At 40.8% G+C, this 17,490-nt stretch overlaps 1 protein-coding gene across 2 annotated transcripts in view; it reads left to right on the top strand.

Annotated features, from left to right (window-relative positions):
- Nucleotides 1-17,490, top strand: part of RARB (retinoic acid receptor beta) — a 508,585-nt gene that overhangs the window by 206,351 nt on the left and 284,744 nt on the right. For both annotated transcript variants that reach the window (XM_075271367.1, XM_075271368.1), the window contains one exon: nt 2,021-2,101. In XM_075271367.1, coding sequence (XP_075127468.1) covers nt 2,021-2,101 — 81 coding nt within the window. The remainder of the gene's footprint in view (nt 1-2,020; nt 2,102-17,490) is intronic.

Here is a 17,490-nt window from a genome sequence, read left to right as displayed (position 1 = left end):
AGCAATGGGTTAGCTGGTGACAAGTCTGCAGCATAACAATGAATGGCCCCCTTATACTGCTACATACTGTAATGGCCCTCTTAATGTCAAACACATAGTATAATCGCCCTTTTTGCACCCACACACAGTATAAAGGCCTCTTTTGCTCCCACACACTGTATAATGGCCTCCATTTGCCCACACTCTCACTAACAGTATAACAGAACCATTTGGCACCTCCAATACATATAATTTTCCCCTTTTGTCCCTTACACAGTTTACTCACCTCCCTTTGTCCTCATACAGTTTAATGCACACCTTTGTTCCCACACACAGTATAGTGGCCCCCTTTTCCCACACTCACAGTATAATGCCCTCATGAACATTGTAATGGCCTTTTTTGTCCCACACACTATTTAATGGCCCCCTGTTGCCCCAATATACAGTATAACAGCCCTCTTTGGCTCCTACCATACAGTATAATGGTTCATTTCGCCTTCGCTCAGTTTCATGGCTCCCTTTTGGCCACACACAGTTTAATGCCCACCTTTGCCCCACACAATACTGTATAATGGCTTACAGCTCCATAAACACACTATATCTGTTGGTGGGGGTCTTGGGGAGCAAGCAGCGCTACGCAAGCCATCATTACTTACTGCATGCAGTTCCCTGCACTCCATGTTGCATCTCTGAGCTTCGGCACCAATAACCCTGTGAGTGCTAGGCCAAGGAAAGGGGCAGAGAGTCTGGGGAGCCACAAGCAGTAAGTAATGACATTTGTAGCACCGCTCGCTGCTCAAGGAGTTTAGTAGCCAATAAGCACTTCCATCTGTTCTAATGGAAGCATTAACTAGTGACAACCAGTGGCCCCCCAATATCTCTGGGCCCTGGCACCTGCCTGATGCCAGTCCTAACTGACTTAAGGGAGGTTTTCATATGTGAATTCTACCGTAGGCCACTCTGGCAATTTTGTGTTTTGGTCAATATTTGTCATCAATATTTGTTTGGCAAAATCATAAATGGAAAAATAATAATGGAAACGTTTGTACAGTACTTCTTCTGTGTCATCTACTTACTTCTAGTTTTTACTTACTGATGTAAAATACTGACTAAAATCCGCATGTGAAAATGCCCTTCGATATCATGGCACTATTTTACATAATTGTATTGACCTACAAACTGTATGTTGTACGTGCCATTTATTTTTAGCAGATATGTATTATGAATAAACTATCAATTGGTCGCGGTTCAGTAATGTACAAGTCACGGGCAACTAGGCTTTGTGGTCATGGAAAGAAGAGTCATATAATTAGATTAACAGATACAGATAAAAGCACAAGAAGGGGCAGCGTGATGAAAAATGGCTGCATAGTGTACATTAAGGCATGACAATTTTATGGCCTTGGTTGTTTGAAAAAAAAAAAATGCCTCAAGTATGCATAAACCCCCCAAAACACTTAACCCTAAAATAAATTTAGATTGTCCAAATTGCCTGAGTTCATTCCGAGATTAAAAATGATGTTGCCGCAGCACCCTTCATTTACACATGGGGTATTATACATAACTTTGCCTCTATTTTCTCTTTACTTTACACATTTTTTTTTTACTTTTTTTTTTTTTTTTACAAAGATATATTGCCTATGAACATGTTTAATCCTTCTTTACCCCGACTTCTGCCATTTGGGAGGTCAGGGGGTTCTTCATATACATTAGATTGTTGACCACTCTCCCTACAAAAATGGTGGAGTTGGGCTAATGTGTATAGACGTAAAAATAGCACAAATATAACAAATTGAACCTACATTTATGGCCTACGTAAAGGAACAAGCACAATACACACCGCACAATAAAAGTAAAGTAATAATAAAGCCAAAGAGCGAAATGTACGTTCTAATACACTATTACAAGGACAATCACAAAGCGTTTACCTCAGTACTGTCCATTGCATTTGTTTATGGCAGAAACAGTCACGGCATAAAAGCTGTCTTTTTGTCCCTGCGTTTCTAAGAATGCACAAGTAGACCTTTTTTCTGTATTTCAGACGGTCGTATAGAACATTCTGTGCCGTGCGCTGGCTTTTATTACAAAATGAATTGTCTGAAAGTCTGGCAAATGTTTTCAGGTAATTACATTTCAATGAAGTGCGTGAGCGCATGTATATATACGTTTGTACGTCTATGTCAGGGACAAATTGCATCAGGGACAGACTACGAGAAATTACGTGTTATTTAAGCAATAAAGGACATGCTACTCTTCCAGTGCTTCATTGGGAAGGAGCTGCATAGAGTAATGCAGATGAGTGCATTAATCTTTTGAGCTATTCGGAAATGCAGCGGCACATACAATAACTTGTCCTTTATTACTCTTCTAACATAGCTCTCCCCTCAGATTCTGCATTAAAATTAAAATATGGGCACTTTAGGAGTTCAAAAGAGTCTACTGTATGTCTTTGCTGTTAGGGACAAGTACATTTTTCAAACCAGGCCACTCTGTAAGGAATCTGTCTCTCTCCGACTCAGGAATATGTTCATGTAGTGTTAATTGGATAGCCATAAAATGTTGTACAGCTGTTGCCGAGACAAAATGCCAATTTCGTCCATTTTGTTCCAACTTTCTTAGAAGGCAATCATATAGACAAACTACAATGCATTCAAAGGTCTTAAGCACTGAAGCCGAACACCTATAATTGCAATGAATTAGACAAGCGGGCAATAAAATAAAACCGTACATAAACATTTCTTAATAGATCCTTAAATAGTTTTTTTGCCATGTTTTTGTGAGGCTGGTGATTGTACAAATGGTGCTAGATATTTTTTTGCTAATTGAAAATGCAGTACATGGCGGGTAAAGAAAAAACAAAAATATTGAAGCGGTACTTGTAATATATCTTTTCAGAAGATGGACGCAAGCACCAAAACCTCTCCTTATAGTCAGAGGTAAATAACAAAAATCTGTCCGTAGCTACCACTAAGGGGAAATAGCTGAAGACGGATTGATATAGCTTGCATTGAACAATATAAATCCGTCTTTGGTAAGATCTAAACTCCCTGGAGTGATGCCTGCAAGCTTTATACTGTGTGGGGGCACTAATGCTCCTTAATTCTGCCACTTACCGTATAATGCATATTAATGCCCGTCCCACTATATTGCTATGTTAGTGCCCCCTGAACAGTATAATTCCACATTAGTGCCCCTGCACAGTATTATTCCATGTTAGTTGCCCCCATACAGTATAATGCCATGTTAGTGCCCCATCACAGTATGATGCCATGTTAGTTGCACCAGTTGCACCAATTGAGTATACTGCCACGTTAGTCACCACTGGCACAGTTGAGTACCCCTACTCTATTGGCCTTGGAAGCCCTTAATGCCTTGTGGACTGTCATGGTAAAAAACGATGGTAAAAACTGATGACGGTTTATGGTTGTGGAGTAGAAATTTGGAGAAAAAAAAAAAAGCTTAATAACAACTGATGCATTTTTGTATCAGTTTTGGAATTGTCACGACCTGAAGACTTGTATAAAATTGTGAGTTTTTCTGGTGGGATTTGGTCGGGGTTTTGATCCGGTGGTCTGGGGTCTTCTGGTGGTTTCCTTGCCTTTGGGCCATCTGTTTGGACATTGAATATTGGCCTTCAGAATTTTGGGTGTTGGTTGTTACCATTATCCTATGGGACGATTCTGGGGCCTGTATAAGGAGGAGGGCTGGCTTCATTAGTTGCCGGTTTTCGTAGTTACCAACTGGAATTCGTGGCTCTGGGAGGAGTATTGTTTTGTGGAATTACAACTGACTAGGAAGTGGTGTGAGTGTTGCATTGTGTGTGAGTCTGGTTTGTCCCTCCACACTTCTACTTTACCATGTCCCTCAGTTCTGTTTCCCTGGCACTATCTTGTTATTTGTGAGGTTTGGGTTCCAGTTTGTTTTGCCCCAGTCCTGTGTTAACCCTTTCCTCACCTCTCCACTGTCCCTCTCCTCATTCTCTTGTTGTGTATTGTGTTGTGCTGTGTGTCTGTTGTCCAGCACATTCCATCCAGTTTGTTTTGTCTGCAGCTGCACCTTGGTTTCTGTAGGGGTGACCACCTTAGCATCCCCAGTCCCTAGCTGTCTTGTAGCTCTCACCCTATCTGTCAGCTAGGCCTTCATGCTAGAGAGCCAGGAGTTGTCGGGGCCAAGGCTAGCTTGGGAACAGCTGACCACCACCCAAAGGCAGGGCCTAGCTAACCACCGTAGCGTCAAGGAAATTCTCCTTCCCCTGTTCCCTTAGCGGTGCAGTCTGCAGTCCAGATTCTGGGTCTGGGCATAGACTCGAATGTAACAGGAATCAGTTGTAATGACTAAGGGACAAAAATCTGATACTGATGCAACTGATATAGGTGAATGTACACTTACTCCTCGTTCACATCTGAATCGATATTCTGTCCAGGGGAGTCCACATTGGGACCCCGCGAACGGAATACCAAAGAGGTGTACAGTAAAAGCACATGGACCCCATAGACTATAATGGGGTCCATGTGCTTGCCGTGCGCTGCCCGCATGAATCATGCGGACAGGAAAGTAAATAGTGAACTACTTTTTTAACCACTGAAGTGGTTAAAATGACATTTTGTTAGGGAAAAAATATAATTATATATATTTATGGCATGTCATTTGAATGGGACTATTATTTTACCTGTGGGTAATAGTAAAACCCTGCCTATTTGCTTGGTGTATTTTCTGTTTGTATTGTTTGTAACATATTCTATGCCATCCTAATGTTGTACTGTTGCTTCTGGTCCTATAAATCTAGCTGACATGAGAGGTGAGGGCATGTCAAGGCAGCAGCTGATGATTTGCACTGTATGTAATTCCATTTAAATTAAACATATCACCATAACTGTGGTGTCAATATATAGTATTTCTCCTGGCTCTTCTCCTCACTGCTTCATCCATAATGACACTGACAGTCTGACAGGTTGTGCTTATGCAGACGCTGTCTGTTAGCTGAAATTTGACAGAATAGATCCATACATGGGGAAAGAAATAGAAATTATGTCAACTAGCATATATGTGATTTCAGCTGTTAATCTGACATTTATTTGTATGTTTGGAAAGTAAATTGAGGGCATTAGATAGTACTGAATTTATGTCTTGAGGTACTGTTTGTTACCACTGTGTTGTATAATTCTAACATATTCCATAGAGCAGTACACAGGGTGGGAGACATAGCAAAAGGCATGGCGAATATCACCTAATGGAAACCATAGCCACTGTGAGAAGGTGAAAGGCCGAGTGCTGGAGTCTCTGTATATCTCCCCCAGGTTTCTGACATATGTGTGGTCCAGGGTGGATCTAGAGTAGGCCTCAGCCCACGTGTAGATCCTTGGCTCATTGCTGGGCCAGAAAAGGCTGCAGCTCTTGCGTTATGTGTAGTTCCATAGAATGAAAGGAGGCATATGGTTCTGTCCTGTAACTCTGAGGTGGGTGAGATGAGAAAACTCCAGAAAGAATGTTTCTCAGCAGATGGCTATTGTCTGCTGAGGGTTATTTCAGAGTTCCGTTTACTGGGCTGGATTTTTAGGAATGGCAGGTAGGTTGGTAGTGGGACCTGTCATTCCAACCCACCTCCAGTCCACACGTTAGGGATGGTCCGGCAGTGACTCAGCTGCAGAGAGTCTCCTCATCAAGGAGGCTTAAGAAGTTGCTCCAGCAGCAGACTGGGGGCAGCAGAGCTTAGCTGGAGAGCTAAAGAAAGCGGTCATATTTTTTGAGTTGTGTCTTGAATGATTCCACTGGCTGTTTGATTTCTGTTATCCTAGGTGAGGTAACCTATTCCATGTTTAGTTAGAGCCTAGCCGGGCAGGGATTTATTTTTGTATTGTTTCCTTTTGTTGCTGCACTACCTTTTTGAGTGAAAATAAACTCTACCTTTGTTTTGGACTAAAAAATCTGAACTTTTATGTCTATGCCACCCCACCTAGCAAACCCAGACCCTGACAATAAATAAACACATATCCATAATCTAATACTGAATAAATATATAAAATCATCCCTCATACAGCAAACCAGTCATTATCATCCAGGGCCGGCTTGTACAAAGAGACAAACAAAAATAAATAAATAGGCACCCTATAAAGTTGTGCACACCATCCTATCAAATCACTTGTCTCTTGTTACAATTTAAAGCCCACTTATGCAGAGGAATAGCCAAATTTATATACCCTATATACTCGAGTATAAGCCGACCCGAATATAAGCCGAGGCCCCTAATTTTACCACAAAAAACTGGGAAAACTTATTGACTTGAGTATAAGCCGAGGGGGGCAAATGCAGCAGCTACTGGAAAATTTCAAAAATTAAAATGGTCGGAGTTTTTGGGTGCTGTAGGAAAGGGGAGGGGGTGTTTTGGTTTCTGTCTGCCCCTTCCCTGAGCTTGAGGACAGTTTTTTCTTCCCCCACTTGGAATACAGTCTGGCTGAATATAGGGGATCTGCAGTGCTCCTATTAACCCCTTCCTGATGGAACAGGAGCGCTGCAGATCCCCTATATTCAGTAGACCGGGCACTTTCAGGCACAGGGATACCTAATGTGTATACTGTGTTTCACAGTCATTTTCTACTTTTGTATGTATTCTAGGGAAAGGAGTGATTTAGAACTTTTATTTTTTTAAATCTTTTTTTTTTTTTTTTTTTTGCACTATTTTATGTGAGATTCTATACATTAATATTGTGGCTGGTCATAGACCCCCCCTCCAAAAAAACCCCCCCAAAACAATAAAAAACACCTTACACACCCTCATACACCATGTCTCATATAGCTAAGTATCCACACAGTCCCTGCTAACACAATGCTGAAAAGGGGAAACATTATAAATAAACATCGATATAAACTAATACAGAGAAACTGCACCAGTATCTTACATATAGTGACACCGTGACCTCCACCAGCAGCCCCAACACGTGTTTCGCCCCCGCTTCGTCAGGGGACTGTTTAGCTAGTTGCTCAGATGAGCAGGGTTTTTTTTTATTTTTTTTTATTTTGTTTTTGCCTGAAGTTAAGGCTGTATTTTATTTATTTTTTTGCTCATTTTGTGCCTGAAGTCAAGGTTTATTTTGTTTCCAGTTTTTTCTAAATAAACCAGTTTGCTGCACAGTTTGTGTCCCTGTCTTGACTGTTTGGGTCTGCACCACTGCTGCTGGTTGTGAATGCAATGAATGAAGGAAGAGGAGCCATGCAAAAGACTGACCGCTATCCATTCTGAATTTACTTGTTGCTCCCCTTCTTGCTGTGTTAAGTGTCCGTCTGCTACAGCAACTCTTTTTGCAGGGAAATAAATCTACCCCAAAATCAGTATCCGAATCTACTGTATAAACAGCAACAGAAACTAAACATTCAACTAACAAACTAAGTCTGAATGTTTTGCCATACATGTCCTTGTCATTACCTAGCAATGTTCTGAACGTTTATTGCTAAAGGTAACCATGAAAATAGTCACTCGTACAAGCCACTGTTAGTTTCTATGGATACATATTTTGCTAGCGAAAAGTTTTTAGTGTTGTCAACATTTCAGTCTAATAGCAGCAATAGACATAGCATAGTCTTCTAACTGCGGAGTTCAGGTGGATGTCAAGTGTCAAAGTATGTTGTAGTAGATAATATAATGGATTTAATTCTGTAAAATACTTTGATTGGAGTTATTTTTTAATATTGGTGGCTTCTTCTGTGCAATAGGGTAAATCATTTACTGCAGCTCTAATTTACTTACATTCTTCACATAATGTTTAATATATTTTATGCTTTTTTATATGTTGCTTTATTTTAACTACCGATATGTCTTGCTTTATCTGTCATCTTCCCTGGAGAGCTTCAAATATATCACAAGTTAAGCAAGTTTTCTAAGCGTAACATGGTTTGGTGACAAGATGTTACAAGTAAATCGGGGGCCACACGGTGGCTCAGTGGTTAGCACTGCAGCCTTGCAGCACTGGAGTCCTGGTGTTCAAATCCCACCAAGGGCAAAAAACCATCTGCAAGGAGTTTGTATGTTCTCCCTGTGTTTGCATGGATTTCCATCCCGTATTACAAAGACATACTGATAGGGAAAAATGTACATTGTGAGCTCTATGTGGGGCTCACAATCTACATAAAAAAAAAAAAAAAAAAAAAAAAGATGTTACAAGTAAATCTGCTAACTATCTTCTATCGTTGGGGGAAGGGGGATTGCAGCCATTCAAGGCTTTTGTACACAAACAAATTGGAATCATTAAAGGGGTTGGCCACTTTCAGAGCAATATTGACAAACAAATGTACAATAAAAAGATATACAATTTTCCAATATACTTCCTCCATCAATTCCTCACAGTTTTCTAGATTTCGGCTTGCTGTCATTCATTCTGTTACTTCTAGAGGATAAAACTCTGACCATGGTCATGTGATTTACGGTCCATGGTCATGTGATGAGCACACAGGTGCACAGCTGATTACCAGGCAGATGTCTGATTACTGTGCTGTGACTATAACGAGCGGCACCTGTGTGCTCATCACATGACCATGGACTGTAAATCACATGACCATGGTCAGAGTTTTATCCTCTAGAAGTAACAGAATGAATGATAGCAAGCCGAAATCTAGAAAAGCATGAGGAATTGATACGGAAAGTATATTGGAAAATTGTATATCTTTTTATTGTACATTTGTTTGTCAATATTGGTCAATAAGTGGCCAATCCCTTTAACCTAACTGAAGTTCACTTAAGTGTGGACACATCTGTATTTGTTATTCTTTGCTGTAAAGATTTAGATCAGTGGTACCAAATTATTTTTTCTTAGGGTTGCAGTACCTGGTTCTGCCATTAGGGGAAGGCCTGGACTAATGCTTTAGTCCAGGTCTCGGAGGAGATCTCTCAGGAGACCATACGCAACCTCATCAGGAGCATGCCCAGGCTTTGTAGGGAGATTATACAGGCACGTGGAGGCCACACAGACTACTGAGCCTCATTTTGACATGTTTTAAGGACATTACATAAAAGTTGAATCAGCCTGTAGTGTGTTTTTCCACTTTTCTTTTGGGGGCGACTCCAAATCCAGGCCTCCATTGGTTAATAAATTTAATTTCCATTGATGATTTTTTTGTGATTTAGTTGTCATCACATTCAACTTCGTACAGAACAAAGTATTCAATGAGAATATTTCATTCATGTGTTATTTGAGTGTTCCCTTTATAATTTTAGAGCAATGCATATATATATATATAATTTTAGAGCAATGTATATATATATATATATATATATATATATATATATATATATATATATATGTCAGGGTCTGGGGTTGCTAGGTGGGGTGGCAGAGACACACAAGTCCAGTTTCTTTAGTCCAAAACAAAGGTAGAGTTTATTTTCACTCACAAAAGGCAGTGCAGTAGCAAAAGGAAACGATACAAAAATAAATACCTGCCCGGCTAGGCTCTAACTAATCATAGAATAGGTTACCTCACCTAGAATAACAGAAATCCAAAAGCCAGTAGAATCATTCAGGACACAGCTCCAAAAATATGACCTCTTTCTTTGGCTCTCCAGCCAAACTCTGCCCAGAGTCTGCTGCTGTAGCTGACTTCTTAAGCCTCCTTGATGAGGAGACTCTCAACAGCTGAGTTGCTGCCGGGACATCCCCAAAGTGTGGACTGGAGGGGGGTGGAATGACAGGTCCCACTACCAACCTACCTGCCATTCCTAAAAATCCAGCCTAGCAACCGGAACTCTGAAATAACCCTCAGCAGACAATAGTTATCTGCTGAGAAACATTCTTTCTGGAGTTTTCTCATCTCACCCACCTTAGTAGTCTGGGTGAGATGTATACCCCCTCCATTACCTGACCAGCCATCGGCTTAATATATATATATATATATATATATATATATATATATATATATATATATATATATATATCCTCTCCTACTAATATTATAAATGTGAAAGTTTGTGTGTTTGTTACTCTTTCACTCAAAAACGACTGGACGGATTTGGCAATTTGGCACACAGATAGTTTGTAACCTCAATTAACACATAGGCTTTTTATCCCAGTAAATGACATGGCTTCACGACTGTTATGAATTTATGTTCACATATTATATTAAACTGCACTTGGCAGCAGCATTATCTCAGTTAATTGGAGTTTGCTGATAAAGCCAGGGCTGTTATCTCTCTATGTAAACACTAAGCTAACCCTCAGTCAATTGTGTACATGCATTTGCATATTATCTGATCTGCTCCAGGCAGTGCTGACACACTAGATAGGAATACACCTCTAATCCAAATTGGCAGTTTGCCAATTTTAAACATGCCGGGGGGAAAAAGAAAATCTAATTTGTCATAAAAATCTAAGACAACAAGAACTATGAAGGTAGCCAGAAGTCAACAGAGTTCTCCTCAAGAGAAGATGAGGGGGATCATCGACGCCATTAACACACTGAATATATGGTGTCCCAGCGAGCTGCTGAGATGCTGTAATAATCACAGTCACAGCGTGAGGAACAAGTTCAGCAGCAGGACAGCTTGAGACCTACCAAAACGCTGGAGCAGGCGAACTATCTACAGGAGCAATTTGCTGAATATAGGCAGATCATTGACTCCAACAACATTCAGACAAAGTCGTGGGCAGAGGCTAGTATACATGTATATATACAGTCCTATGAAAAAGTTTGGGCACCCCTATTAATCTTAATCATTTTTAGTTCTAAATATTTTGGTGTTTATAACAGCCATTTCAGTTTGATATATCTAATAACTGATGGACACAGTAATATTTCAGGATTGAAATGAGGTTTATTGTACTAACAGAAAATGTGCAATATGCATTAAACCAAAATTTGACCGGTGCAAAAGTATGGGCACCTCAACAGAAAAGTGACATTAATATTTACTAGATCCTCCTTTTGCAAAGATAACAGCCTCTAGTCGCTTCCTGTAGCTTTTAATCAGTTCCTGGATCCTGGATAAAGGTATTTTGGACAAACAATTCAAGTTAAGTTAGATGGTCGCCGAGCATGGACAGCCCGCTTCAAATCATCCCACAGATGTTCAATGATATTCAGGTCTGGGGACTGGGATGGCCATTCCAGAACATTGTAATTGTTCCTCTGCATGAATTCCTGAGTTGATTTGGAGCGGTGTTTTGGATCATTGTCTTGCTGAAATATCCATCCCTGGTGTAACTTCAACTTCGTCACTGATTCTTGAACATTATTCTCAAGAATCTGCTGATACTGAGTGGAATCCATGCGACTCTCAACTTTAACAAGATTCCCGATGCCGGCATTGGCCACACAGCCCCAAAGCATGATGGAACCTCCACCAAATTTTACAGTGGGTAGCATGTGTTTTTCTTGGAATGCTGTTTCTTTTTGGACGCCATGCATAACGCCTTTTTTTATAAGCAAACAACTCAATTTTTGTTTCCAAAATGAAGCTGCCTTGTCCAAATGTGCTTTTTCATACCTCAGGCAACTCTATTTGAGGCGTATGTGCAGAAACAGCTTCTTTCTCATCACTCTCCCATACAGCTTCTATTTGTGCAAAGTGCGCTGTATAGTTGACTGATGCACAGTGACACCATCTGCAGCAAGATGATGCTGTAGCTCTTTGGAGGTGGTCTGTGGATTGTCCTTGACTGTTCTCACCATTCTTCTTCTCTGCCTTTCTGATATTTTTCTTGGCCTGCCACTTCTGGGCTTAACAAGAACTGTCCCTGTGGTCTTCCATTATCTTACTATGTTCCTCACAGTGGAAACTGACAAGTTAAATCTCTGAGACAACTTTTTGTATCCTTCCCCTGAACAACTATGTTGAACAATCTTTGTTTTCAGATCATTTGAGAGTTGTTTTGAGTAGCCCATGATGCCACTCTTCAGAGGAGATTCAAATAGGAGATCAACTTGCAATTGGCCACCTTAAATACCTTTTCTTATGATTGGATACATCTGGCTATGAAGTTCAAAGCTCACTGAGGTTACAAAACCAATTTTGTGCTTCAGTAAGTCAGTAAAAAGTAGTTAGGGGAATTCAAATCAATAAAATGATAAGGGTGCCCATACTTTTGCACCGGTCAAATTTTGGTTTAATGCATATTGCACATTTTCTGTTAGTACAATAAACCTCATTTCAATCCTGAAATATTACTGTGTCCATCACTTATTAGATATATCAAACTGAAATGGCTGTTGCAAACACCAAAATATTTAGAACAAAAAATGATTAAGATTAATAGGGGTGCCCAAACTTTTTCATAGGACTGTATCCTTTCTGTCTGAATCCTTCTTTTCGGCCGATCACAGAGCCCTGACTTCCTGTTGATGGACTGTTGGTAGTTAGTAGTCGCTAACTATTGATGAGTAGACAGTTCCTGTCACACAGCTATAAGGAGGGAACTCACAGCCTCCCTAACTGTATACTTCTAGTCTATTAGATTATTTAGGAGAACATAGAGGATAACTGCACTGTCCCCAGCTGGTTGATATCGTAACGTCTCTAGCTGGCCATGCGATGCAGTGCAGTGTCATGTGATTGATGGCCAAGAGAAAGATAAATATAAAAGTGCGGTATACATGGAAGATGTCTGGAAGAGATAGACAATGAGGTGATGGGTGCAGGGTGAAAGGGTTTTCTTCTGGAGTGCTTCTTTAAATTATAGCTCACATCCATACCAGCTCCTACCAAGCATAGATTTGGCTTTCTGGCAAATGAATGGTCAGAGTTGCTCATAATAAAATAGACTCAAATCACTTCATTGCACAGTACATCAATGCTGGCCTTTAGAATCCAAGTCTTGATAAATTTCCCTTATAATATCTTTTTCTCTAAGGAAGTAGAAGTTTCTTTTCTTTAACGCTAGCCTTCTAATTGTCTGAAATATAATCAAAATCAATAAAAACAATGTCTGTTCTATGTAGAAATAGAAAGGTCTAGGAGAAGAAAACCTGTGCCTCAGTGGGCGCCGATCGCTTGTTGGGAAAGTAATATTCTTTCATTTGTAAAACAGCAATGTGTTTCGAGACTTCACTGGTCTATTTATCATATACGAACAGATCAATATATAATGTACTGACATTATAGTAAAAAAAAGCCTTCATACATACAAGGACAAAGGTCAAGTGCTAAAATAAAAGATCCCAATAAGTACAATGGATTGATACAAGCAGCCGTGTAAAAGGGTTTTCTGGCCCCCCAGTCGTTTCTCATTCTCATGACTTTTCCACAGGATAGGTACACATTTACACTTCAATTTTGGTTGATGCCAGTGGGAGACCAGTCACAGTCCTATAATGTAATTTAGGGAACTTCCATGGCACTCTCTGTAGATAGATGCAAAGTGATTTATTAGTGAAGTTTGAGCAGTAAGTATCAGTATGCTATAACCGCTTGAGTAGGAGCAGAGCGTCTTGTAGCTCATCCATCTCTATAGCTTCTTTAGCTTCTGGTGCCCAAAGGCAGCTGGAACAGCTGATCAGCGCTTGGTCCAGGTGTGGACCCCCGCTGACTAGATACTGGGTGACCTATCCTTTAGTAGGCCATCAGTATGACAAAAGACTGGGGGGAGGTAGAAAATCTCTTTAATCTGAATATTGGATACAACCAATAAAAAGGCATCGGGACTTGGATATGTATCATGACGCAGTCTACAGGGAGTGAACGTAGTCACAAAGTCAGAGAACTCAAAAGATACTTAAAAGATGTATCACAATAAGTTCCTTGGCTACTTGACAAACAGCTAAACGTAACTTCAATCACAAAACTATATGTTTGGTGGCAGTTGAAATATTTGGTAGTCATCTATTGCACAAAAATTGTGAGACTTGCTGTGGCATTCTCTAGGGTCATATATGACTGTGCTCCATGTTTGTATATCATGAACAGACGAAATGAAGAAGGAAATGAAGTCATCTGTAGGAAATATACAATTTTAAACTTAATTTTAAAGGGTTATTCCCATCTGAGACATTTATGGCATTTCTAGAACATTCCATAGTCCAAAAGAAAGAACAGAGCAGCACTTAGTATGGGTGGGTGCCAGCAATGAAACTATGAGGTATGGCTTGTAGTTGCAGTGAGGTGCAACTTGAGTTTTTATTTTTTATTCTACTTACATAATGGTTCGGAAGAAAATGCAGTGTTTTACAGTCCCCCCCAAAAAAAAATAAAAAATAAATAAATACATAAAATAAATAAATACATTGGTGAACTGATTTTCTATGACTGAGAGTGGCAGTCTATGGCAGAGAGTCACAGTCACTTACACTTCTGTTTTTGCAAGGTGTCTTGTGTTGCTGCTAAAATCACCATGTATCCACAGTCGTAAATGGGGTGGAAAAGGATGAGGCATAATCAGGCCCACTGTTACTCTGTCATCCAAGTACTCACATAAAGGAGGCATCACCAGTCTGAATGAACAGATGTCTGACTAGGTCGAATGATGTCATTGTAAAATGATGGGCACTACAAGGAATGCAAGTACAAGGTAACTAATGCCCGTACGTCTTGGAATGTCATGATGCATAATGGTGTTCTGGGGAAAGGTTATGAGCTTGTTATGAGCTATGAGAAAGTAAAAAACTTAAAGTACAAGGAAAACTGGAAAGCAAAGTCCTTGCATTTCATTAGGTCATACTTGGAATCTCTAAAAACATCCATCACGCAGTAGAAAGATAATGTACATGTCATGTTTTCATCTGAGACAGCTGCACACCTTGTTGGAGCGTTGCGTATAAATAAATGATCACATACTCATTCTCTCTTCTTCTGAACACAATGAAACATCTTCACTTCCAGGTGTCTTTTAGGTCCAGGATACAAAGGAGACAAATAAAAGATTTGACTTGAACCATTTATCCCTATCTCGTATATAGTAAGGTGATTTATGTTATAAGTACACGGTTTACAATAAATTGCTAATATCAGTACACTGTAATAACAGATATTGGAGGCATTTACTGTCATATTCGATCAGTTTTGTTGCACAAAAGTCTGTTTGTGCCAAACAGTTTTCCCTTTTGTCCGTTTTCCAAAATACTTGCTCCTTTTTGTGAAAAGTGGGCAGTGATCAAGGTAGGCCGCCGGCCCTAAAGATTGACTATACCTTGTGCCATAAAATTGGTGTGCGTTTGTTACGATACTGGTGATACAGCTGGAATCCAATAGCCAGGAAGGACGGCAGACACAGCGGAGTAGGAGACTTGGTCGATGGATAGCCAGAGGTTGGTGCACAGAGCGGGTAGTCGGGTGAAGCCAGGAGTCGGTACACGGAGCGGGTAGTCAGATGAAGCCAGGAGTCGGTACACAGAGCGGGTAGTCAGATGAAGCCAGGAGTCGGTACACAGAGCGGGTAGTCGGGTGAAGCCAGGAGTCGGTACACGGGGCGGGTAGTCAGATGAAGCCAGGAGTCGATACACGGAGCGGGTAAGCAGGAGAAGCCAGGAGTCAGTACACGGAGCGGGTAAGCAGGAGAAGCCAAGGTATACTGAGCAAGAATACCTCAGAGCTAGAGGACTGGGAACAAACACAATACTCAAGCATTGTTTATAATATGCTCTGGCTATATATAGGGCCAAACAGGAAACAAGATGGCCGCCAACAGGAAACAAGATGGCCATGGTCATGAAGCAATACTCGCCATATTAACTGTGGGCAAGAGTCAGGGAACAGCAGCCTCCAGTGGTGGGAGTAGTAATGACATTTGAATAGCGGCCACCAGTGGAGATCCTTGGAACAGCATCTTCACATGATGATGAAACACAGGTTCTAACACACAGATTCTGACATTACTCCCTCCTTTAACAGCGGCCTCTGGACGCTGTTTGACCTGGCTTGTCTGGATATCTTTGGTGGAATTCTCTAATCAAACGAGGAGCATTGATGTTGCTGATGGGCTCCCATGAATTTTCTGAAGGACCGTATCCCTGCCACTGTATTAAATATTGCAGACGGTTTCTGAAGATCCTAGAATCCAGGATTCTCTCAACCACGTAGTGTTCTTCTCCAGCAACTTTAATGGGACCCGGAGGAGGCAACAGACGACCTGGAAAAGGGTTAGGAACAACTGGTTTCAATAGTGAAACATGAAATACTGGATGTATCTTCATTGTCCTGGGGAGTTGGAGACGGAAAGCCACAGAGCCTACTTGTGTTGTTATCTTAAAAGGACCGATAAACTTCTGTCCCAGTTTTACTGATGGTACATTGAGCTTTAAGTTTTTAGTAGACAGCCAAACTTCATCCCCTATCTGGAAGGTCGGAGAAGGTCTGCGTAATCTATCAGCTGTCTTCTTATACTTCTCTTGAGCAAGTTTCAGAGTCTCTTTTAACATCTTGAGATTTTGCTGTAATGCTTGGATTCTATCGGTGACTGCAGGAATGAAGGTTTCTATCGGAAAGTTAGGAAGAATATTGGGGTGGTAACCTAGATTTGCAAAAAATGGAGTTTGTTTCGTTGATGCATGCTGTGAGTTGTTGTACGAGAATTCTGCCACAGGAAGTAAATCGAACCAATCGTCCTGCAGATGACATGTATAACATCGTAGGTATTGTTCCAAGGTCTTATTGGTGCGCTCTGTTTGTCCATTAGACTGAGGGTGGAAGGCAGATGATAGATTAATATCGATATTTAATGCCGTACAAAAACTTCGCCAGAATCTTGAGGTAAATTGTACTCCACGATCTGAGACAACCTCATCAGGCACTCCATGAAGCCGAAAAATATTGTGAATCACAAGATCAGCTGTCTCCTCAGCTGAAGGTAATCCAGAACAAGGGACAAAATGTGCAGCCTTAGTGAGACGATCCACCACCACCAGAATGGTATTCTTCCCCTTCGAAACTGGCAGATCAACGATAAAGTCCATAGAAATTGATCCCCAGGGGCGAGATGGAATTGGTAAGGGCTGCAACAACCCCATAGGTGAAAAGCGTGGAATCTTATTCATTGCACAGGTACTGCAAGATGTCACATATTTCTTCACATCCTTGAGATGATCAGGCCACCAAAAGAAGCGGGATAGGAATTCTTGTGTCTTCTGCACTCCCTTATGACCCCCTATCTTGGAGTCGTGAATTAGTTTTAAGACTTCTAGTCGTACTGCTTCAGGAACATAGAGACGGTCCTCATGGATCCACACCTTGTTCTTGAAGACTAATGATAAATCATTGGGGGGATGTGCCAAGACTGGGTCACTTGTATAGGCTTCTCTTATCTTCCCCAGCAGGTCTGTGTTATGGATCACCCCAAAGAATCTTGATTCAGGGAGGATAGTCTTTGGTGGCTCTGCAGGAGAGGATTCAGTGGAAAACATTCTAGATAAGGCGTCGGCCTTACCATTCCGAGAACCAGGCCTGTAGGAAATTAAGAAATTAAACTGATTCAGGAACAAGCTCCATCGGGCTTGACGAGGACACAGACATTTGGCAGATCTGACAAATTCTAAATTGCGATGGTCAGTTAAGACCACTATTTGCTGTGTTGCGCCCTGTAAATGATGTCTCCATTCTTT

This window comes from Leptodactylus fuscus, chromosome 4 (assembly GCF_031893055.1).
Source record: "Leptodactylus fuscus isolate aLepFus1 chromosome 4, aLepFus1.hap2, whole genome shotgun sequence".
Lineage (NCBI taxonomy): Eukaryota > Metazoa > Chordata > Amphibia > Anura > Leptodactylidae > Leptodactylus > Leptodactylus fuscus.
Note: the sequence above shows the minus strand (reverse complement) of the source record. Positions and strands in the feature narration are given on the sequence as shown.